Source organism: Pimephales promelas, chromosome 25 (genome assembly GCF_988280905.1).
Source record: "Pimephales promelas chromosome 25, fPimPro1.hap1.1, whole genome shotgun sequence".
Classification (NCBI taxonomy): Eukaryota; Metazoa; Chordata; class Actinopteri; order Cypriniformes; family Leuciscidae; genus Pimephales; species Pimephales promelas.
The window spans coordinates 20560438-20583152 of NC_142793.1; the positions used below are offsets into that span (position 1 = coordinate 20560438).

General features: G+C 37.4%; 1 protein-coding gene across 1 annotated transcript in view; it reads right to left on the reverse strand.

Moving 5' to 3' along the window:
- The window catches only part of ca12 (carbonic anhydrase 12), a 73221-nt gene extending 51606 nt beyond the window's left edge, over positions 1 to 21615 (reverse strand). Inside the window, exon 1 of the mRNA XM_089127659.1 lies at positions 21404 to 21615. Within this exon, the coding sequence (XP_088983785.1) occupies positions 21404 to 21452 (49 nt within the window). The 5' untranslated portion in view covers positions 21453 to 21615. The remainder of the gene's footprint in view (positions 1 to 21403) is intronic.
- Positions 21616 to 22715: the final 1100 nt, after the last annotated feature.

Genomic DNA, 22715 nt, shown 5'->3' on the forward strand with positions numbered 1-22715 from the left:
CGAGGGCCTGTGAACTCACGGTTCACGCATAAAACTGTTGTCCCGGGCCTCGTGAAATCAAGCATAGTGATATTTCGTAAGACTTTGAGAGGTTAAATGAGCCACAGAACATGATCAGCATGTTGTGATTGCTTAAATCAGGTATTTCTTTGTTGTGGATGTCAATCCACTCCAAGTGGTTATGCAATCCAGCTAGCGTTTAATAATATCAAGGATCCAGCCAACAGATTTAGAAAGGCTGAAAACATTAGCCACTATTTATGGTCACGATCACGTGGAAGCAATTAGCAAGTGAAGCCAAGAAACTGTACCGTTAAAAGAAAAAAAGTTGTTATTGCCAGAGTTTAGACCTTCTTTTTCTCAAAACTGAGAACTTAACACTCATGGGCAACTTTAAGGTTGGTGTTGATTTGCTGTAGACAGCAATGTGTGTGATTTGCCTCAGGCTACACGGATTTGTGTTGCTGAGGTTACAGTTGTAAAGCATCTCCTCTCTGAAGTCTACCATGGGCGAACACAATCTCTGAGGAGATCATAAAACGTGCTTCACATCACAAGGACTATTTGTTCTGTTTAATTAATTTTTCAGTATCAGAAACCTTATGTAAAGGTTATGTTAAACATTAGAAATGGCAGACATAAAGTTTATGTATTCATACGTATATTTACTGAGACAACCAGGACCTTCAAAATGTAGCTGTGTCAATAAGTTGCAGTCTTTTGCAACATTCTTATGAATGCCTGGCTGACATTGTGAGCCTGAAAGTTGCTGTATCAATGTTGTTGTTTATTACGCCATCCTTACAGTACGAATGCCTGAAGTAAAGTTGTTTTTATAAGATCGAAAGGTTTGTCTTAATATGCTGCCATCTCTAACAACATTTTTACAAATACATGCAGTTCGGAAGTTTGTAACATTGCGGTCTTTATACACTGCCTTTTTTATGAACTTCAAGAAAATAGCTGACAAAAATATCACAGTATGCTTCCAACTCCAACAACTTTGTTTGAATGGAATCTTTAATGCGTTTAATAATGCGTGATGAAGTTCAAAAGACCATACGTTTTCTCTGAAAGGAGTAGTTCACTTTTAAAAAAAACTTTTGCTGATGTCTTTCTTTCTTCAGTCAAAAAGAAATTAAGGTTTTTGATGAAAACATTCCAGCATTTTTCTCCATATAATGGACTTGAATGGGAACCAAATGGTTCAAGGTCCAAAAGACCGGCAAGTCGAGCATTTGAGCTTGTAAAACTTAAACTTTGTTATTTTTTTTTTTATGAGCGATCGTTTCACTTGATAAGGCCCTTATTCAACGTCTGGAATTGTTTAAAGCCCTTTCAACAGTTTGCAGTTTGCACTGAAACTGTCTTTAGGACCTTGAACTGTTTGGTTCCCCTTGAAGTCCATTATGCAGAAAAATCCTGGAATGTTTTCATTAAAAGCCTTAATTTCTTTTCGACTAAAGAAAGAATGACATGGACATCTTGGATGGCATGGGGGTGAGTCAATTATCAGCAAAAGTTTTTTTTAAAAAAAAGTGAACTACTCCTTTAAGGCTTTAGTCAGGCATTCGTATAAAGGTAAGAGAAAATAAGGTATTGAGACACTAACGTTTCAGTCGGAAGGTTGTCTCAAGCCGTACAACCTTTTTACGAACGCAGTACCGAAATCTCAATAAGCTTGAATCTCTAATGAATTCTTATAGGAAATGCTCAATAAATCCGAAGAATTTTCATTTTGCACGATACAGCACAATGCAAGACTTCTTTGTGCAATTATAAGCTTAAAAGTTACTTTAAATAGTTATGGACGCACCTATTTATTTGTTTTTTGTCAAAATACAAAGGACTTTCATCAAACAAAAGCCCAAACCACAATTTGTTCTCAGATCAAGAACTTTAATACCTTACAGCAATTTAGATCAACTTCAAAGCAAATTGCTTAAAATTCCCCACAGTCGTTTTTTCCAGATGCAGTCGTTCATGTGGGATTATGAGGTTGAGCCAAATCCTTAAAACCATATAAGAGCCAGTTTCCTTCAGGCTGCATATAGAAATGAATTATTAGTCTGCATAAGAGTCTCCACGTGTCACTTATAAATGTCTAATCCAGTTCTTGACCAACAGCTGTGTATATGTCAGCCAGAAAAGTATGGATTTGATGGGAAACCAGAAAGACTGGTCACTTTAAGAGGTGACACTGACGCATTTATGCAATGTCTCGGGTGAATTCCATTCCCTCACGTTTTTGGCCTGTGATGTGTGTGTGTGTGTATAGACCCAAAGCACCACTCAGACATCTCCTCATTTCTGAAAGAACATCACATGTTGTTCATATGCCATATAAACCGAACGTACTGTTATGAGGAAAATGATAAAACAAGCTGCAGAGGGTAATAAATTCTACTGGATGTTTATTGGTTTGACTGAAGCACATGGGCAAGTTGTGACATAAGATCTGCACATACATGTACAACATGCAGTCTCTTTCCTTCTCTTTCTCTCCCTTTGGGTGGAGGAATGCAAAGGCAGCTCAGGCCACGAGCTGTTTCGTAAAAACTGTGGGAGGGAAGTCACGTTGTAGTGAAATTCACAGGCTGAGCGGAAAAGAAGGGGAGGGGGAGTTGATTTATGTCATCCAGGAATGGTTGCTGGTGCGCTGGCTAGACCCCAGCACACATCCATAGCCACTCCTACTGCATCTCTCATGTCCTGCTATGCACATTACAAGGGATTTAGCTGGTCTTTTGGGATTCATAAAATGTGGGATGTATTTTTAGCTGCTGTGCCTGAAGGATCTTCATTAAAAGGGTTATATTGTACTTTTTAATTATTTTATTTTATTTCTTTATACCGGCGATTCACCTGCGCGATGATATTTACCATTGTTCGGCAAATTTTCATCCACTCATTTCAATAGGAATCCACGGAAATTGGGATTTTGCTTGAGTGCTAAAGATTTTCCACACAGAAGTTGACAGAAAGCTGCTTGTTTCGAAAGTAACTTATGTGTGAGCTATACATACACAAATGAGAATATAGATATTTTTGCACAATTTCCGCCAAACATTTAGTCGTTTCTTTATTCAAAAGCAGTCACAGATTAAGAATTAAACACCGCCTTAATTGGCATGTGAAATGAAAAGCAACATAGGCGTATAGGGTCAGATATGTAAACCCTAACGGTCAAAATAATTAATTGGTTTGAGTAGGACAAACTTAAATTCAACGAATTAGTTCAGTCAAATTAATTTCGCACTTTCTTTTTCTTTCAAGTTCACAGAACTGACAAGTAAAAGTAACAAGTAAACAAGTAACAAGTAAACTGAACTGTTTCATTGTTTTGAGTTTTATGAAATTATTTATTTTAATTTAGACAAACTTAAGTTTAACTGAAACGGCTGGGATATCTATTTCCCAGCATGCTTTGCCGATGACACTCGAAAGACAGTGTAAATACTAAAATTAACTGCAATATAATGTTGTTTTTTTTGTGTGTGTAAGATTAATGTTAAGTGTGAGATTTAGTAGTGATTAATGTTTATGCTAATTTAGAAGAATTTCTGTTAATGTTGGCTGTAGGATAGTTACCATCATGATGACAAGTGGTGCATGCAGCTTGATTTGAGAGCAAAATACTGTTTCTAATATGTTAGCATTTACTACATCAGCAGATTAGCGTTTAAAGCTAATTAGGTTAATACTATTAAAAGTGATTTGAGTTCTGCCAACTTATCCGGGTTTACAGTGTACTTCATAGATTTAAGTTACAGTAACTGAATGGAATTACTATTAACTTTATTTACCCAAGTTATCTTAACAATAAGTTATTGAGTTACTTGGAAACAAATCAAATATTTTTTATGCTTAAATAAATAAACTTAAATGATTTAAGGCAATCGGTTTCCTCAAACGGTTTGAGTTGAACTAACTCATCAGGTTTTACAATGATTGTGATAAAAAAAACATTACACAATCGCAGACTTTGATAAAAATGTACTTTAGCCATTTGTTTCTAATGTCGGGCATCTATCCTACTTGTATTACACACTGTACAAATGATATGATCAAAAGGTTATGATAACATGTTTTTACACTGCTTAAGAACTTTTTATACAAGTTATACAAAATGCAACTCATTTATAATGTCATTTAAGTTTGTGATTAACATTTCAGGCAGCAATTTTTTTTACGGTGTAAGGGGACGGACCAAGTTTCTCAACATCGAATGAAGATTAAAGATTAAACAAATTTTGATTCCAGTCATTTCCCAGACAGCCACATAGTGTCAACAACATGTACCAGATGTGGCCCGGATCTGGGCCGAAACAATATTTCTGACTGGAATTCATACATTAATGGAGCACATATAGGTAAAATGTATGCAGCGTCTTCATTTAGCGCACATGTTTGTAACGTGGTTTGTCTTTGTGACAGGTTGAGATCAGGCAGTAGACCTTGTGAGGGCATTACATAAGGATGCTTGTGTGAAATGTGTGCGGAGAGACGCGTAAAAAACAGAGCTTTATAATTTCACATAATGGAGCAAATACTTGCTTAAGTTTAGTCCACAATATTCCCCAAAACAGCACTCCGCGGCTTTGCTATAGTGTTAGCGTCCAAACGTCTTTTACTTGTTTAGTTAGGACATTTTTGTAGGTAAAAGTGTGACAGTTAAAGCCTAGTTCACACTACATGATTTTAAAATGTCGGGCTGAACTGTGCAGTTCACACTACATGACTTGCTCTCAGTGAAATCATGAGTGTTCAAGTTGTTTAGCTGTTCACACCACACAACACAACGTGATTGATCCACAACAGGAGGTAACTCACTACACGAGTTAACAACGCACTACATAGAGATACAACCACGATCGGATGATAAGAGCATATCATTTGTGACTCAATGAGAGCTGTTTCAGTACTATAGTACGGTCTAAATCCTGAAAATAATCAAACAAATAACGAGTTGACAACAACACGATTCTATCTGGTCTAGAAACCATGTTTTGTCACGAAAAACCACGCAATAAAACGAACCAGAAATGACGCGAAACTGCAGAGAAGAACACAACACGCGAATATGGACGTCAGACAGAAACTAGTGCTGCACACTGTTTGCTCGACGATCTGCTCTGAGGAAAAAAAAATGCAAAAAAGAAAAGAAAAAGTAAGATTTACCTGGTGTCCTCAACCCATGCGTTGCTATGATTGGCTGTACTCATGACATCACTGAGATTGAGTCGCGCGACTGCTCGAGATATCTAGCATGCTAGATATTTTTCTGAGCTCGGTGACCTGTCTGTGAGGTGTCTGCGAGCTGTCTTTGGTGCGTTGTTGGCTCTTTCACACTAACGGATTGGCGAGCGTTAATCGTCCGCTAATCGCCCGCGATTTGCACGCGATAACACCCTGACTTGTCGGCGACTCAACGATTTGCAAATCGGGCTTAAATCGGGCTTAAAATCACGTAGTGTGAACTAGGCTTAAGTGGCAGACTATGGCTTATTTCATGCGTTATGTCTGCAGTCTGGAGGCCGTGGGTTGGTGTTGAGCGTTTTAGTACCACGTGAACTGAGATGCCCTTCTCTGAAAGCTACAGAGTTGAAAAAAGGTGTTTAATGTGCAACATTTAGGTTTCAAGGATTCTCGTTTATTTGAAAACATCAAAGAGAGTCACAGTGCCAGCTGTTCCCCCACCAGTGCCTCATCTGCCTTCTTTTCCATTTTAGTCGAGGAAAACCAATGTAAATCAAACAGGCGTCTATCTGTCCTTACAGACACATTCCACCTTAGCTCTATGCAGGTTTTTTCGTTGGCCAATACAAACATTACAAGAGTCTCACAGACACTTCTCTTTTGTCCGATGGAACTTCTGAGTGAATTTATTGGCTATGCTACAGAGTAATCTGTATGGATTAAGATATTTACTTAGACTCCGTGCACATAAATCAACAGATAAAGAGTAATGAAAAGAAACCAATGAAAGTTTTTACTATTAAAGTCAAGCATGTGCAACCCAATTTACTTCCATAAACACTTTTTACAGTCACTTCTACCACTACTTTTTTACTATTTGTTACTTCTACTTATTTGTATTGATTGTTCTGCTTACGAAATAGCACGTCACTTTAACATCCCAGTTCCCTCCACTTTATGTTATGGTCATGTTTACTAAAAGTGCGTATGGTCCTGTTAATGTTACTGTAAGTCTGAGCCTCATCACAAGCATTTCAATGCCCAGTTCCCCCAGTGTAAATTGTGCAAATGGCAAATAAATGATGCATTTCCATGTGAAACATACATTCGTAGGGAAAAAAAGCAGGACAAGACTTTATACACCAAGTGTTGATTGCATAGTGGATTATTGTGCGTAAATCACAATCTCATTACAATACATAACATTTTGGCAATTCATATGATCTCATTCGTACGTTTCAGGTGAGATACTGAAAATGTAGAGCAACATAGTGTCGGCCCAGATCCGGCCCACATCTGGTATGCGAGGAATCCATATGTAGATGTGGCTCAGATCTGGGACAACACTATGTTGCTATTGGGGAATATTGTAATTGTACAGTATTGTATTTTGTACATGAGACTCAGCTAGTTTTAATGTAAATAAAAAAATTATAATTTCAGTAATTTCAAAGCAGCCACCGCATTTATTGTGTCCGCCATGTTTTTTTCACTGACACGTCCCCAACTCAAGTTAGGAGTTTCTCACTTGTAATTACAACTTTGTGGTGGCATTCTTGTTCATTCAACACATAAACATGATCTTTCCGGCAAGACATGAATGCACCATTACATACATTAGCTATCTGTTAGCGTTCCCATTAGTGATGCATGGATCGCAGTTATCCCACTGTGGATAATCCACAGGCCGGGCGGGTCAAGTGATAAAAAAGTAAATTTTGGTTAATTGCAGGTGGGTTGCGGGTGGATGAGTTAAATCATTAATGATTCCATCAGCCACTATTCGCAGACTCTTATTTAGCTATGCAGTTGCAGGGTCCACTTGTTTAAGCAGCAATGGAGGCAAAACAGATCCAAGAGAAATTTCACAATTTCAAAAACGATTTAGCAAAAACCCATTCAAAACTGTTAAATGCTAACTTACTTCCACGTTTTGGCCTACAAAGTAACGTGATAACTTCGGCACTCTATAGAGCCGAGCGTGAGCCTCTGCGTCATCGTTTCTAAAGTCCTCTGTTTGGTCCTATCTTCACTAAAACACCCTCCGGAGATTCAAAACGCGAAATTGAGCTGCAGCGTTTCTAAACTTCTCCGTTTTAGGTCTTCGTTTTTTTTTTCACTTTAGTCTGGACGGGTGGTGCAAACATAGCAAAAGGTCTCCGTTTTTAAATGAAAGCGCAGTAGTGTGGACAGGGCCTCAGTAAAACTCAATAAGGGAGCAGTAGTCATATCCACAGTTTGTAAAACGAGATTGGAGTTTTAGTACTTGTCAGTTAAAAGGCCAGTGAGCTGTAAGAAGACAAACTAATGCACTTCCACAGACGGCTTGTTATTCGCAAATGAATTGAAGAAAACTAGTTTTGACAACAGCCAGTCGTTATCCAATTTACTCTGATTTTCACAGAGGTCATTTTACCACGGCAGCCACATTTTTCAGAAGGAACATTTCCCCCTTGGATTTCCTCTGTGCGAAATGGCAGCTCAAGCTTGCTGGCCGTGTTCATGGCTGCTCATTTTACAGAACTTATTTCCAGCAACTTCATTTGAAAATCAAATCGAGCGGGAACAAGCCTCCAGGTGCTATAATTATGAACAGGCTAATCACTCTAAATCAGTTGTTATACCGTATGCAAAGAAGACTGCATAATGATGATAATAACTGGTCCATTTTTGTTTAAACGTTGGTTGCTGGGGCTTTGACTATAAAGTTGGTCTAAAAACATTGGTCTGCTGCTATTATATATATATATATATATATATATATATATATGCACACTATATATGTACAATATATCATGCTATTAAATCGATTAATCACATCTAACATATTTACAAACTTTGGGATTCATTTGTTTGACAGCGAGACAGCGTTTTTGTGAAATAACCAATGAGGTACATAGCAGGAAGTTATAAATAGAGCCGTTAATTTAATGTATTGATTTTGTGGCAATAAAAAAAAAAAAAAAAATTGTAATGTCTCTTAAATTAAAAACCAAACAGAAAAAAGATTTGTATTGTGCAATACAAATTTGGCACAACTGTAGTTTGCTAAATGTCAATTATCTAATGACTGTTCATAGCAACAAAAACTGTTTTGTAATAATAAAAGTTTTTTTTTTTCTTGGCAAATATTCATATATGCTAATAATTGGGATTCATTTGATTAATGAATGTTCATATAATGTAATTAATTCAGTTAAAAATATTAATAAATATAGAAAAACACTGCTTCAATTAGACGTTGAGCTGGTTCAGGTATCTGTGTCTGAAGTGTTTTCCTCATAGCGGTTAATTCTATACATTCACAACACAAAGAGCTGCCCGTCTTACAAAGGTCTGCATGGTTTCCAATTATCTCACTTGCCTTACACAATATGAGAAAGCTTTTTTCTTTTGCTTAAAAGGTCTTTTGATGTATTTTATATAGATGTGCTTCAATATAGCTGTCTGATAGCACTGTGCAGGTTTAAATTCATTTCCATCTATTACGACAAGCCAATAATAAGCCTGAATATATGTGTTTTTATTATGTGCGATAACAGCTTCTTTCCTTTAGTGGATAATGATAAAGAACGGGAAGTAGATGGTAATGGAGAGGATTAAGTGTGTATATGTCTAGTTGTGTGTTTGTGGGACAGTGTCTGAGATAGTAAGCCATTAAGACGAGCACCTCCTGCTTTATTTATGAGGTCTCATTGTCAAAGAATAAGCATCCGCTATAGATTTTCTTAATGGGGGAGTGGGTTCAAATGCAACCTACCCTTTTTGCTCTGCTTCAGTTGCTGCAGTGCTGGGTTTCATTGTGTAGCAATATGAGAAAAATACAGAGTGAGTGGCTGGAGATGGGTGGAGGTCAGACAGTCTTTTTATATTCCTCGGCCCAGAATCGAGGATGGAGGGAGGGTGCGTTATCTGATCCTTTCTGTAATCTCATATGCCCACAGAGAGGGAACATCAATACCAGGCCTGTTTTTTAAATACTTTTTTTTCTGTCTGAATATGGTCCACATTTCATCTGAGAGTTGTCTAGCTAATGTTGTCTTAATATTGTCTAGACCCTCTGTCTTTTCTCAATGGCCAGATCTGGGAGTTTAATAATTATATTAGATATTCTTTTTTTAAAACTTATTTAGCTGAAGGTAACAGATGCTGAATGGTGAATACAGAATGATAATTTCAAAATTATGCACAAAAAAACTGTTTGTCTACCAACCAGAACACCCTAGCAACCACACAGCATCAGTCTGGCAGTGGCAACCAACCAACCATAACACACACGCAACCATACAGTATCAGTCTGGCAACCAACCATAACACCCTAGCAACCACACAGCATCAGTCTGGCAACCAACCAGAACCACCTAACATCCACACAGCCTCAGTCTGGCAACCAATCAGAACACCATAGCAACCACACAGCATCAGTCTGGCAACCAACCAACCATAACACCTTAGCAACCACACAGTATCAGTCTGGCAACCAACCATAACACCCTAGCAACCACACAGCATCAGTCTGGCAACCAACCAGAACCACCTAACATCCACACAGCCTCAGTCTGGCAACCAATCAGAACACCATAGCAACCACACAGCATCAGTCTGGCAACCAACCAACCATAACACCTTAGCAACCACACAGTATCAGTCTGGCAACCAACCAGAACACCCTAGCGACCACACAGCATCAGTCTGTCAACCCAACATAACACCCTAGCAACCACATAGCAACAGTCTGGCAACCAACCAGAACACCCAGCAACCAATAGCAACAATTTGTCAAAAAAAAATAAATTAAATTAAAAACCAGAACGCTCTAGCAACCATATAGCAACACTTTGGAAACCAACAAGAACACCCAAGCAACTACATAGCAACAGCCCGTCAACCCAGAACACACTAGCAACCATATAGCAACACCCTGGAAACCAATCAGAACACCCTTGCAACCATAAAACAAATTTTGGAAACCTTAGCAGAAGGTTTTTCATGTACAAACGTACAAAAAGTATAGTTGGAAACTAAACACAAGGGTGAACTTAAATTCCCCGTTTATTCTCAGTAGACGACATGCTGAGTGAGGAAACCTTCACGTCTAGACTCCAAAATCCCAGCGTAACATAATTCTTTGCAGTATAAACATGTGCTTCCATTAAAAGACTCTTGAGAAATATAGTAATTATAGTAATTATACAGTAAACCGGCCAGTAGGTGGTGTCTGCATATTCAACTAAAGGGCTATCTCTGTGTACCTGCGGCTCCATCTGCACCTCTATCCTGGCTTGATCTTTCCTTCACACCTGCACAGTGTGTGCGCCCGGACATATACATTCATGCATTCGCCCCCAGAGCGCGTTCCTGCCCTCGTCTGTTGTGTCTCCTGCCGACTGTGCAGGTGTCGAGGAGGCTTTTAATAATGCACAGTAAGCCTGCTTTGAAGCCGACTGCTCCTGTGCACAATATTCCTCGGCTCCCCATGGATCTCCCTGTCAGTTCTCTGCCCGGGGCCGTGTTGCCTCAGCCATCAGCTCTCCTGTCAATCACTCTCCTGATGAAGCAATGCTCACACACCACAGGGCATCAATTAAGCAGCAGGGCATGCAGTGGACCCATAGTTGCACATAACCTGCACGGCCATGAGATTTGCTTCATAAAACTATATTTGCAATAGATATTATGCAACATCATTTTTTTTTATGCTAATTGGTAGTTTACTCTTGTGTTCTACCGAAGTAGTGCCACTTAAAAATGAAAAAGTCCAAAAACTTTTTGAATGATAAAATTATATATATACACACACACACACACACACAATATCGGTATCTGCCAATATTATGTTCATTTTTAATGTGATCGTTATCAGCCCAGAAAGAAAAAATGGCCAATATATAAAGTCGATTTTAAAAAATTAAAGCCGAAATATTATAGCCGATATTTCCTACAGCTGAGATGTGATGCTTTTAAATCGCTTGAAATATGATTGGAATAAAAAAAATTGTGCATCCCTAGCAAAACATTTTTTTTAAATAGTTATGAATGGCTTGTTTTTGTTTTTGCATGAGATTTGAGGTTTTGCATGTTGAGTACATATTTTGTGTGTATCTTATAGGTTTTTTTTAATTGCTTTCTCTTATGAAACTATGAGTAAACAATAAAAAAAACTGTAAAACCGATCCATTAATATTGTGCATAAAAACTAGGCAGAGTCATAGAGTTGAAATATTAATTATGTCTAAAGGTATTAGTGCTAGCCAGTTCTTCAGTATCATTGCAGAGTTTCTTAAGGATGCATTGTTAGCTTTGCCAAAGTGTGTATCCCCTGAAAGAGTGGCTGGATCAAGTTCATGCAGTGTTTATTTTTTAATCTGCTCGTGGTAATCTGAGACGCGCCCCTCAACGGGCTTTATCCTCCTCCCCTGTACAACAGATGCCGCTTTATGGAAGTCAGACACTAACTGCTGCATTCACACAAAGCCTGCTCACTTAAGCAAGTGCAGTCACACGGTGGACGAGGAGCGGACAAAGAGTCCACACAGGTATATGTGCGAGCACAAGGTCGTTTCAAGGACAGGCCAGCTGTGTCGTCTAGGCAGAAAAGCCCGTCTGCCACACAACGTGATCCGCCTGCCAAACAAAACAAGTGGAGAAACACACAGACGGCCCGGTGATTCACGCTCACAAACACCCACAATACCCATAACAGCAACAGACAATCCACACACTTTTTATTTTTCTGGAAACTAGCATTTTATTTCAAGACCAGACGTAATTTGTCATAAAACTCACAAACAGAGCAAAGTCATTGGCTCTTAAAAATTCTGTCCTCATTTAACAATAAATTTATTTTTGAAGTCAATAATTTGATATTGTCGTTCATTTATTTAATTTTACTTGTACTTAAATGGAATACAATTTTAGTCTACAAAAACAAAGGCATGTTATATGAATTGAAACGCATCATCACCTAAAACGCATTTGAAAATTGTCCTTGTTGTGAAAACATGAGCTCTAGAAATTAAATATTGTGAATTATTTGTGCTTTGGTTATTAATTGTTCTTTAAGTTTACAATTGATTTGCATACTTTTGTGCAGATTCAGTTGGAATATAATGTCTATGTTCTGTGTATGATTAGTATCAAATGTATTTAGGATGCAAAGTAGACCAATCACAACAGACTGGGCCATCTGACCAATCAGAGCAGAGTAGACCAATCACAACAGACTGGGCCATCTGACCAATCAGAGCAGAGTATACCAATCACAACAGACTGGGCCATCTGACCAATCAGAGCAGAGTAGACCAATCACAACAGACTGGGCCATCTGACCAATCAGAGCAGAGTAGACCAATCACAACAGACTGGGTCATCTGACCAATCAGAGCAGAGTAGACCGATCACAACAGACTGGGCCATCTAACCAATCAGAGCAGAGTAGACCAATCACAACAGACTGGGCCATCTGACCAATCAGAGCAGAGTAGACCAATCACAACAGACTGGGCCATCTGACCAATCAGAGCAGAGTAGATTCCAGAAAGGAGGAGTTTAGAGATACATGATATGTCATTGAACCTTTTCAGACACTTTAGTGAGGTGAGGCTACAACGTATACAATGATCAAATTAAAGTGTTTTTTGATTGTGAATGCATATAAACCTGAAACAAAATTAGAAAGCTAGAAACATTTAATATAGCAGAATAGGCCCACTTTACTTTTTCTCATAAGATCAGGGGCTCTTTTACAAATAATTCAAGTGAATGCATCTGGGTGTCAAGCTCTAAAGACAAGCAAATTGCAACATAATTTCATTTTTAGGTCCACTATTATAATAAGTAATGCTTATACCTATGGTATAAGAATAAGGTCCACCCATTATCCCTGGGGAAGCGAAGGTATTTCCGTTTTTTTTATTTTCTTGTAAAGAAGCAAACTCCAATTTGATGCGAGCTCATAGTAGTACACACACCCCTGAAATCCAATCTCTTTTGATATATCATTCACAACCAGTCTGAGCTGCTTCTACATCCAAATGAAGAAAGCTTCAGTTGATGAGATACTTGGATCTAGGAAACTATATACCTGCACTAATCCCTACTTGTGTGGTGATCTGAGCCGCGTTTGTGTGAGATTGCAGATATACAGTCGGTTGGGAAAAGTTTAGCCTAGATCCGTCTGACGCATGATGCTCCCTGTGAGAAACTGAGGGGTGTAATGTAATCTCAGCACTGTCTGTTATCTGAAGCCCGAAGGAGTGAAGGGCCACATCTTTCTTTGTAGCCGAATCTCTGCTCTTTTGAGACACATGACGACCTGTTCTTGCTATAAGTTGCAATTATGTTATTTTGTGCACCCACCAAACTAAAAATCAGAGAAAGAACATTCATTTTGATTCCAAATTGTGTTTTCACCTGTATATCAAAAAGACAAAATTTAAAGGGATAGTGCACCTATAAAATGAAAACTGGTTGAAATGAAAATGATTCAAAATAGTGTCATCAGAACCCATTTGATTTGTTCTGTTTCTGAAGAAATTTTTAGTGTCCTGGCTGGTCTTTTCAACTAAAGTAAATGGGGACTGGAGTTATTAATAAAAAAAATATTGTATGCTAGATTTTATATAAAGAGGAGAGAATTTTCAGGTAATAACTATCATATGGCTTAAAGATGCATAGTGCAAAAGTCGTATGGAGTATGATCCTTAATTTTTTGGGCATTGAAAACATCTGTCCCATTTACTTTCACTGCAAGGAAACTGCGTTTTAGTGTTTAGTGTCACGGAAAAAAGAAAGTCGCGCAACTTTTCTTGTCTCTCTTTGGCCACTTAAGTTCGTGGACGAAACCTCCAGACGTCTTACCTAAAATAAACCTATTTTTGTAACTTTTTTAAACAATATGTATTTATTCATGTGACTTTTTCATGTCTAGAGTGTTAGTAGGTGATCTAATAATTCCTGATTTAATTTCCCAGTGGTTCTTTTGGCTTGGGGCACAAGGAAAATGAGAGGCGCTTGTGGTAAAGTGGGGCTCGAATTCTCCAGTGGATTCAAAAAACGGGTCTTTTTGCGGACCTGTTTCTCAAAGCGTCTGTCATTGCATCGACCATCGTTTCTGCTCAGATGGAGTTCAAAACATGCATTGAAGTAAAAAATAACCCGCTCAAAGGCCATGCGTTACAGTGATGTTTTTATGAAACTATGGCAAGAATAAAAAGAATTTAAAAAAAAAAATCAATAACATAATTCATAATAGGATTTCAAACAGGTGCCGAGAGCCGTTTTGCACAGGGACGGGTTGTTGCGGAGGAAAGAGGAGGGTGAAAGGGGGTTTGGGTGTACTCTGTGACCGCCTCCAGTGCTTCATGCCGGTCGGATGACTGAGCGCTGCTGACGCGATCGGTGCAGGAGGAGGACAGAGCAGATGCCATGTGAAAAAGAGAGTGGGAGGATAAGTACAAAGTGCACATGGCCAAGACGCCACAAGCACATGGGATCCTGAACGTAATGAGAAGCAATGATAAGGGCCTCGTCAACAAACACTGAGTTATTGAGGGACACGGGGCGAGTGGAGGAGGTCAAAGCAACCTTGCTGAGATTCAACACAATTATTCTTCGGATTTAACCCTTTACAGGAAATTATTTTTTATTAAAAACGGTTTACTGAGTATACGTCCTGTATATTAAAAATAGTCATTCAAAATGAAAATTCAGTCAGTATTTACTCACATTTGTGTCATTTTACAAACCTGTATTACTTTCTTTCTTCTGTGGAACATTTTTGTTTTGTTTAGTTTTTTTGGTTTATACAGTACAATAGTAAACGGTTTGGTTATCAACATTCTGAAAAATTAATTATTAAATTGTATGTTATCAACTGTAGTAGTTTTGAGAAATTTAAAGGGATAGTGTGCCTAAAAAATGATTATACAAAAGTAAATTATACATTATAGTATAATTATTATACATAAGTTGAGTGTCCAACTGCTCTTTTCAACAAAATTTAACGTGATAAAAAAAAATAAATCATACCTTTTATGCTATATTTTAAAACGTTTGAAGCAATTAGAAAGCTATACGAAAGTGTCAGGGCTACCAAAATTCTTCTAAATAAATTCTTTATATTCCACAGAAGAAAGAAAATCATACAAGTTCAGAATGACATGAGGGTGAGTAAATCACAGAATTTTCATTTTTTTGAGGAGAACTATCCGTTTAACCCATTACGCAAAATTATTTTCTTTTAAAAATGTTCTTGTTTTCTACTGAGTAAAATATATTAATCACATATTGAATGAAAAACTAAAAATACCTGTTATACCTGTTCTTTCTTCTGAATACATATTAGATATTTCGGAAAATGTCTCCATGTTATTTTGTCCACATAGTGAAAGTCAATGGGATCCAATATGTAGTTTGAGTGTTGTCTGGACACAAATAAATATCTTTGTTTGTATTACAGAAGAAAGTCACACAGTTTTATTGTAATTTTTTCCTTTCAGAAACTATGATGCTATGATTGTCCATACAGTTTTTTACATCAATGTTTTGTTTTGGACCCCATTGACTTTCACAGTGTGGACAAAAACAGTTTTGTCAAAATATCTTCTTTGTATTGCGCAGAAGAAAGAAAGTCATATAGTGTAGTAAAAAAAAAAAAAAAAAAAAAAAATTTAGATAAGGGTCCAATTCACACTAATAACTAGATATTAATGACTACTTTTACCTCAAGGAACTTCTAATTACTGCTTATTAATAGTTAAATAGGTGTTAAGATTAGGTATTGGGTAGGATTAAGGGGTGCAGAATATGGTCATGCATAATAAGGCTTTACTAAAAAAACTAGTAATATGCTTGCTAATAAACAACTTAATAGTGGGAGTTGGACTAAAGTGTTACCAAAATAAACATATGTCCCCGGCCTTATTGTGTACCACTCATCATTGTACACTTCTAAAGTAAAAATAAATAATAATGATAATTTTTTTTAAAAAAATGGTCAAGTCTTCACCTGTCGTCTAATCTAAAATCTAATGGCTTTCCTTTGATGTCACCAACCTCTTCAATCTAACCAAATAACCCGTGACCCAATCAATCTCCAATTGCTAAAATCAAGTGACACAATGGTGAAAATATTCCAATATAAAGCTGCTTTGTGCTTTTTGTGGCTTACAGGGGTGGATTCTGCATGTCTCTGAGCAGCCTGAGGCTGAACATGATGAATGATTGTTTCTGTTAGGAGTGAGAGAGCAAGGTTAGGAATCTGTGTGTGATATACAGCTGGCTGACTGCTTATGAGTTGCTAAAACATTTAGCACTGCTCTGTTTGGTCTTGCGTCACACTGTTCCCGTAAGCTTGTGGCTGACAGGAAAGGAAGTGGCAGAGGAAGTGGGGCACCAGCTAAGTCAATGTCATTTTAGCGAGGCCATGCAAACTGAAACCGTTCTGGGGTAAAGCATGGGGTAAGTCAAATATGGAAGATATTTTCGAAGAATGTCAGTAGCCAAGCAGTTGATGGACCCCATAGTATTTTTATTTCCATACTATGGAAGTCAATGGGGTCCATTCAACTGTTTGTTTACCCATAATCTTCAGAATATCTTGCTTTGTGTTCAACAGCAGAAAGAAATTCACAGGTTTGGAACAACTTGAGGGCGAGTCATTTTTAGGTGAAAGGTCAACGATGAATCGTACAGCAGTGGTTGAGTCGTTTTACGTGAAACAGACCCCTGGTCCAGTTAGTTGTTCAGAACAGTTAAGAGTTCAAACTGTATCTAGTAACTATCTAACACTTCAGGGATTGTGTCAAAGGTCAGGACTGAAGACGCTAAAACAGAGATTGCCTGAACATGCAAACTGCCAGGTTTGGTGTTGCTTTAAGGCTGTTTAAAGTTTAGCAGTATTAAAAGACGGCATATTGCTAGCGCTTATAAGGCAGCACCCTTAACCCTTAAAAAAAAACATGCACAATGCATATAGCACCCTTCGGACGTCAGACACAGATCTTACTTTCTATTCATTACAATAGAGTTTGATGTTAGCGTGCAGCTAGTCTAATGACATTAAGAAGTGTATCTTTCTATAAAAGCTGTCCAATTGTTGACTTTGCTCTAAAATGTTACTGTCTACATAGGGGGTACACTTATTAAGGCGCATTCACATCAAGTTTTAATAACCATTCTGATTCTGAGAATATGGAAGTCCACAACATAACGATAATTACACATATGAATGATATCATTGGAATCACTTTCAGAATGATTTTCCAGCTGATGAACGATAAAAACATTCACAGCCAATCAAAACCCATGCAATTTTAAAGAGCTCGAGCATTTACTGTAAAGAGACAGACGAAAAAACTGCATTGCGCTTATAATAAACACGTTAGTCATATCTTAGCATTATATTTATCGTTCTTGGTGTGAACGTGCCTTTAGACAGCAACTTAAATCATCATTGAACCTCGTTAGTAACACTTTATAGGGAGCATCTCGCACAGGAGACTCGACTTAGTATTTATTTCAATAGAGTTTGACATTAGTATGTTGCTAACAACACAATACACCGATTAGCATCAAAATACACAGAAAACTCAAATATTGAGCAGGACAGTGACTGAACCATTTGTATTGGTATTTTTCAGTACGAAATATTTGCAATATTTATTATGGATTCTGGGATTACCTAATCGAGGAAAGATATAAGCCCAGTAACGCCAACAACATTCATCCAGAGCAAATTAAACTTTACGTCAACTTTCTGTCAAAGAGAGAGAGAGTGAGAAAGCGCAGCTGGTATGGTGTAGGCTTTCTATTCGGTGGAAAATGAGTATTGGAAGCGTTTCACATATTTCAGTATTGATAGGGATTGAAAAAACTATATTTTTGACAAGTTTGCTATTTCAGATGCATTATTAAAAGACTACAATTGACAAAAATGTATATTTAAGCTACATACTGTATGTAATTCAACCTGCCAATGTGACGAGTAGGAGTGAGTGCGTTACAAGCCACTGCTGAAATCCACACGCATTTGGCGGGTTAACGAGTGTTAATGTCAAACCCTGCATCCCCAAAGCCCAAATGTTGATTGATTGATTGATTGATTGATTGAATTTTCCTTCTATTGTGATTTAACAATGCTGTTTTCCGAGTATTATGACACAGAAGCTGTAGGTGAGTCATGATCCACAAGTGCTTTCCAGTCACACAAGTGCCACAATTCATGTAATTAGACGGCTGAATGACGGCATCATTTGTCTTGAGTGTGTCCAATTTTGCAGATTCTCAACCTCTGACCTCAAGATTATAAGTCACATGAACTATCATTTAAGTCTTCTTTCTCATCATTAACTGTTTAGTGGTTTTAGTAGAGACTTTATGCAGAGTTGACTATGCTTTTATACATGTGTTTGGAAGAGTTAACAAACACAAAAGCAACTAGGTTGCAGTGTATGAAAGACATTGCAGTCAGATTGGTTTAAATTCTTTTCTTCTTTGTTCTTCGTGTGAATGCACAGATCCTTTCACAAACAACCTCCACACATTTCCTCTGGAACACATCTCCGTGTAATTAGCCGTCCTCACTTCCTGTGCTTTTTCCCACACTAATCTGTGGTTCTAATAACAACAAATATTTTACCACTTATCATTTACATTATTACATTCAGCATCTAAGCAATTATGTATTTATGTCAGTTATGTAATTAAAATATTACATAAATAAACATGAATATTTATAATTCCATATCGCATATATTTTAAATAATGTTTTAATTGTATACAATTGAAAGCAAACGTTTAAAAATGTTTGAAAAAATAAACCAGACATCCAGTCCAATGTTTAATATAGCCAATTAATATAGACTTTCTTATTTTTAATATAGGTTTTTTATAGGCTCCCTTTTCTTAAGGGAGATTTTTCGAAAATTTAAACATGTTTTTAATTATATATATATATATATATATATATATATATTTACTTTCAGTATTTTTTATTCACATTTTATTTTATATACATATATATGTTTGAAATAAACATGGACGTTTATATATGCATTTATAATAAAAAAATATATATATTATCCTACATATAGTATATTTTAAAAATAATATTTAAATTTTATACAAATGAACAAAAACGTTATTAAATGTTTCATTTTTGTGGGGATGTTTACAAAAGAAGATGTTGTGTGTTTCTGTTATCAGATGGATTGTATCATACAGTTATACAGATTAGAGTGGTGTACAGTTACTGTAAAGCTAAAGTGATAAAGTGTTAGCACATCTAGTGCAACAACAATGCTTCAGAACAATTACATTTTCCAATGGTGTCTCGTGAAATTATGCGTCACACAGGTTTTGTTTACAACAGGGAAAATGGGCTTTGTCAACTCAAAATTCCAGTAGGTACTTCAAATTTGACCCTGTTCCCTGCTGAGACTGCAGCTTTTGGAGAAAACACACACACACACACATCCAGAAACACACATAATGGTTCACTTGTGTGTTATCTCTCCCAGACACTCACATGGAAACAGCACACACACACTCACCTTTTATGCCCACACACACCCACGTACTACACACACATGGAAAAGCACATTTCTGGCACAGTCTCATTGACGTCAAGAAACCCCATCCCCCATCACTCCTCCAGTATTTGCCATTCTTTACAAAGCAATGCTGGCTATTTAGGTCATCTGCAGCTTTAGGTCCTGGTTTCAAGAGTGACCCTGACCCTGCTGACCTGCCCCCTATAATTAGGCTAAAAGAATCAGATTACCAAGTCAAAGTTCAGCCCCTCTTTCATCATCCATTTCTTATATTTAGTGAACTGAAGCGTGGAATTTCCACCGCACGTGATTTATGATCTCAGCTCAGCCACAAGATAAGTGCAAAAGTACCCCGTATACAAAGTACCCCGGCCTAATGCACCATATTCAATCATAAATTGGACGAACAAATTATCTTACATCATTTACTCATCCCATGTCTTTCCAAACCCGTATGAATCTTTCTTCCCTGAATTGTTTTATTTTTATTTAGTTTGGTAATGCGGAAATTAGCCACTGCACCTTTAAAAAATGCAATCCTATCAGTTCCCTTTGTAAATACAAATGATTCAATAGAAGTTTACGTCCTTTTCCGAATAAAAGGTCAATGTAAGATATTGTTTAAAATAAGAAATAAATTTGCACTGATGTATAAAGACACAGATGGGAGATGTGACGTTACATATAACGTCACATTGTGACATATAAAGTCGCAATTACATGAAAAAAAGTTGCTGTATAATGGCACAACAAAATATCGTCACAATTTAGGAGAAAAAGTTGCCAGAATGAGATATAAAGATTCATTGTAAGATATACAGTAGCAATTTACGATTACGAGAAACAAAGTCACTTAGTGAGACATAGTTGCAATTATGAGAATAAAATAATAACCATTTATTATTTTCTCATAAAATAGTAGCAATTTATGAGAAAAAAGTTGCAATTATAAGACAAAAAAGACACAAAGCAAGATATATATCTTAAGAAATATATAAGTATATATATAAGAAATATATAAGAATGTATAATATATAAGAAATATATATATATTTATTTATTTATTATTATTATTATAAGTTGGAAACAGGCTTCAAATGTTCAATCCTTATGCAAGAGTATAGATTTTTTTCCCTTTAAGTTTCAAAACTCTGCACTTTTACATTTTTGTGGTACAACCTTGATTAAGCCCACTAGAGTTTTAGCTGGCTTGAATCCGTCTTTCTCACTCCGAAGACAGATGCTTCCTAATCCCAAATGACTGATTTGTGAATTCCCCTTATGCAACACTTCTCCAGAAATGAGGCTTCTGCAGAAATGACTAGCGCCAAACTGAACCACAGTCCATCAAAAAGCAACCCGGTCATCATTCTCTCTACACCAAACCTCAATAGGATACACAAAACTTATGCGCAACAAACTTAAGCAGATCTTGAAGTTTAAAGGATGGGAAACCAAAGCTTCGTTAACGGCTCAAGTCCTCTATGATTAACTGTGGGCTCAAGCATTCCTGCTTGGTTTGCGGATGCCTAATTGGTAGCGTAAAACCACTTGCATGGGGAGTTCGGGTAGACAGCAAAGGAATGCTGACTTAATGGAAGGGTTAATGTATGGAGGGTGCATGGGGATAAAATTAGGGTGTTTTCCCTCACCTTGGGAAGTAAGACCGGACCCCAGCAGCAGAGGCATCCCTTCCCCCATGACCTTCAGTTTCCTTTTATGCTCTGTCTGCAATTCCTGGGTCAGCTCAGCTTGACCTAGTTGGGTAGAGTTTAGGGAAGAGTTACACTCCAGTTGACAAACAAACTGTATAAGGAAACCGCTTTACCTCAATTGTAAGAATAGTAGTCTGCTTTTTACTGATGTGAGTGATTCGAATCAAAAGGTTAACTAAATAAATAAAAAAAATCAGTTGCAAATATTCAAAAGTTTGGGATTATATCATCTTAGCGTAAGTAAAAGGATTTGACTTGCTGCCTGCTAGAAGGGCTCAGAGAGGATATTCTACATTCAGTGAACTAATTTCTTCCAAGCTGTAAAAGTTTAACCATCCCTGGTTTAACTCAAGCAATTCATGTAGTTACACCAGTTATGTTGGTGCTAGCGTAGCATGTATCTCATGTAGTTACAGTGACGCTAGTATGTTGGTGCTAGTGTAGCATGTATCTCATGTAGTTACAGTGACGCTAGTATGTTGGTGCTAGTGTAGCATGTATCTCATGTAGTTACACCAGTGACGCCAGTATGTTGGTGCTAGTGTAGCATGTATCTCATGTAGTTACAGTGACGCTAGTATGTTGGTGCTAGTGTAGCATGTATCTCATGTAGTTACACCAGTGACGCAAGTATGTTGGTGCTAGCGTAGCATGTATCTCATGTAGTTACAATGATGCTAGTATGTTGGTGCTAGCGTAGCATGTATCTCATGTAGTTACACCAGTGACGCAAGTATGTTGGTGCTAGCGTAGCATGTATCTCATGTAGTTACAGTGACGCTAGTATGTTGGTGCTAGCGTAACATGTATCTCATGTAGTTACACCAGTGACGCTAGTATGTTGGTGCTAGTGTAGCATGTATCTCATGTAGTTACAGTGATGTTAGTATGTTGGTGCTAACGTAGCATGTACAGTATCTCATGTAGTTACATCAGTAACGCTAGTATGTTGGTGCTAGTGTAGCATGTATCTCATGTAGTTACACCAGTGACGTTAGTATGTTGGTGCTAGCGTAGCATGTATCTCATGTAGTTACACCAGTGACGCTAGTATGTTGGTGCTAGTGTAGCATGTATCTCATGTAGTTACAGTGACGCTAGTATGTTGGTGCTAGTGTAGCATGTATCTCATGTAGTTACAGTGACGCTAGTATGTTGGTGCTAGTGTAGCATGTATCTCATGTAGTTACACCAGTGATGCTAGTATGTTGGTGCTAACGTAGCATGAATCTCATGTAGTTACTCCAGT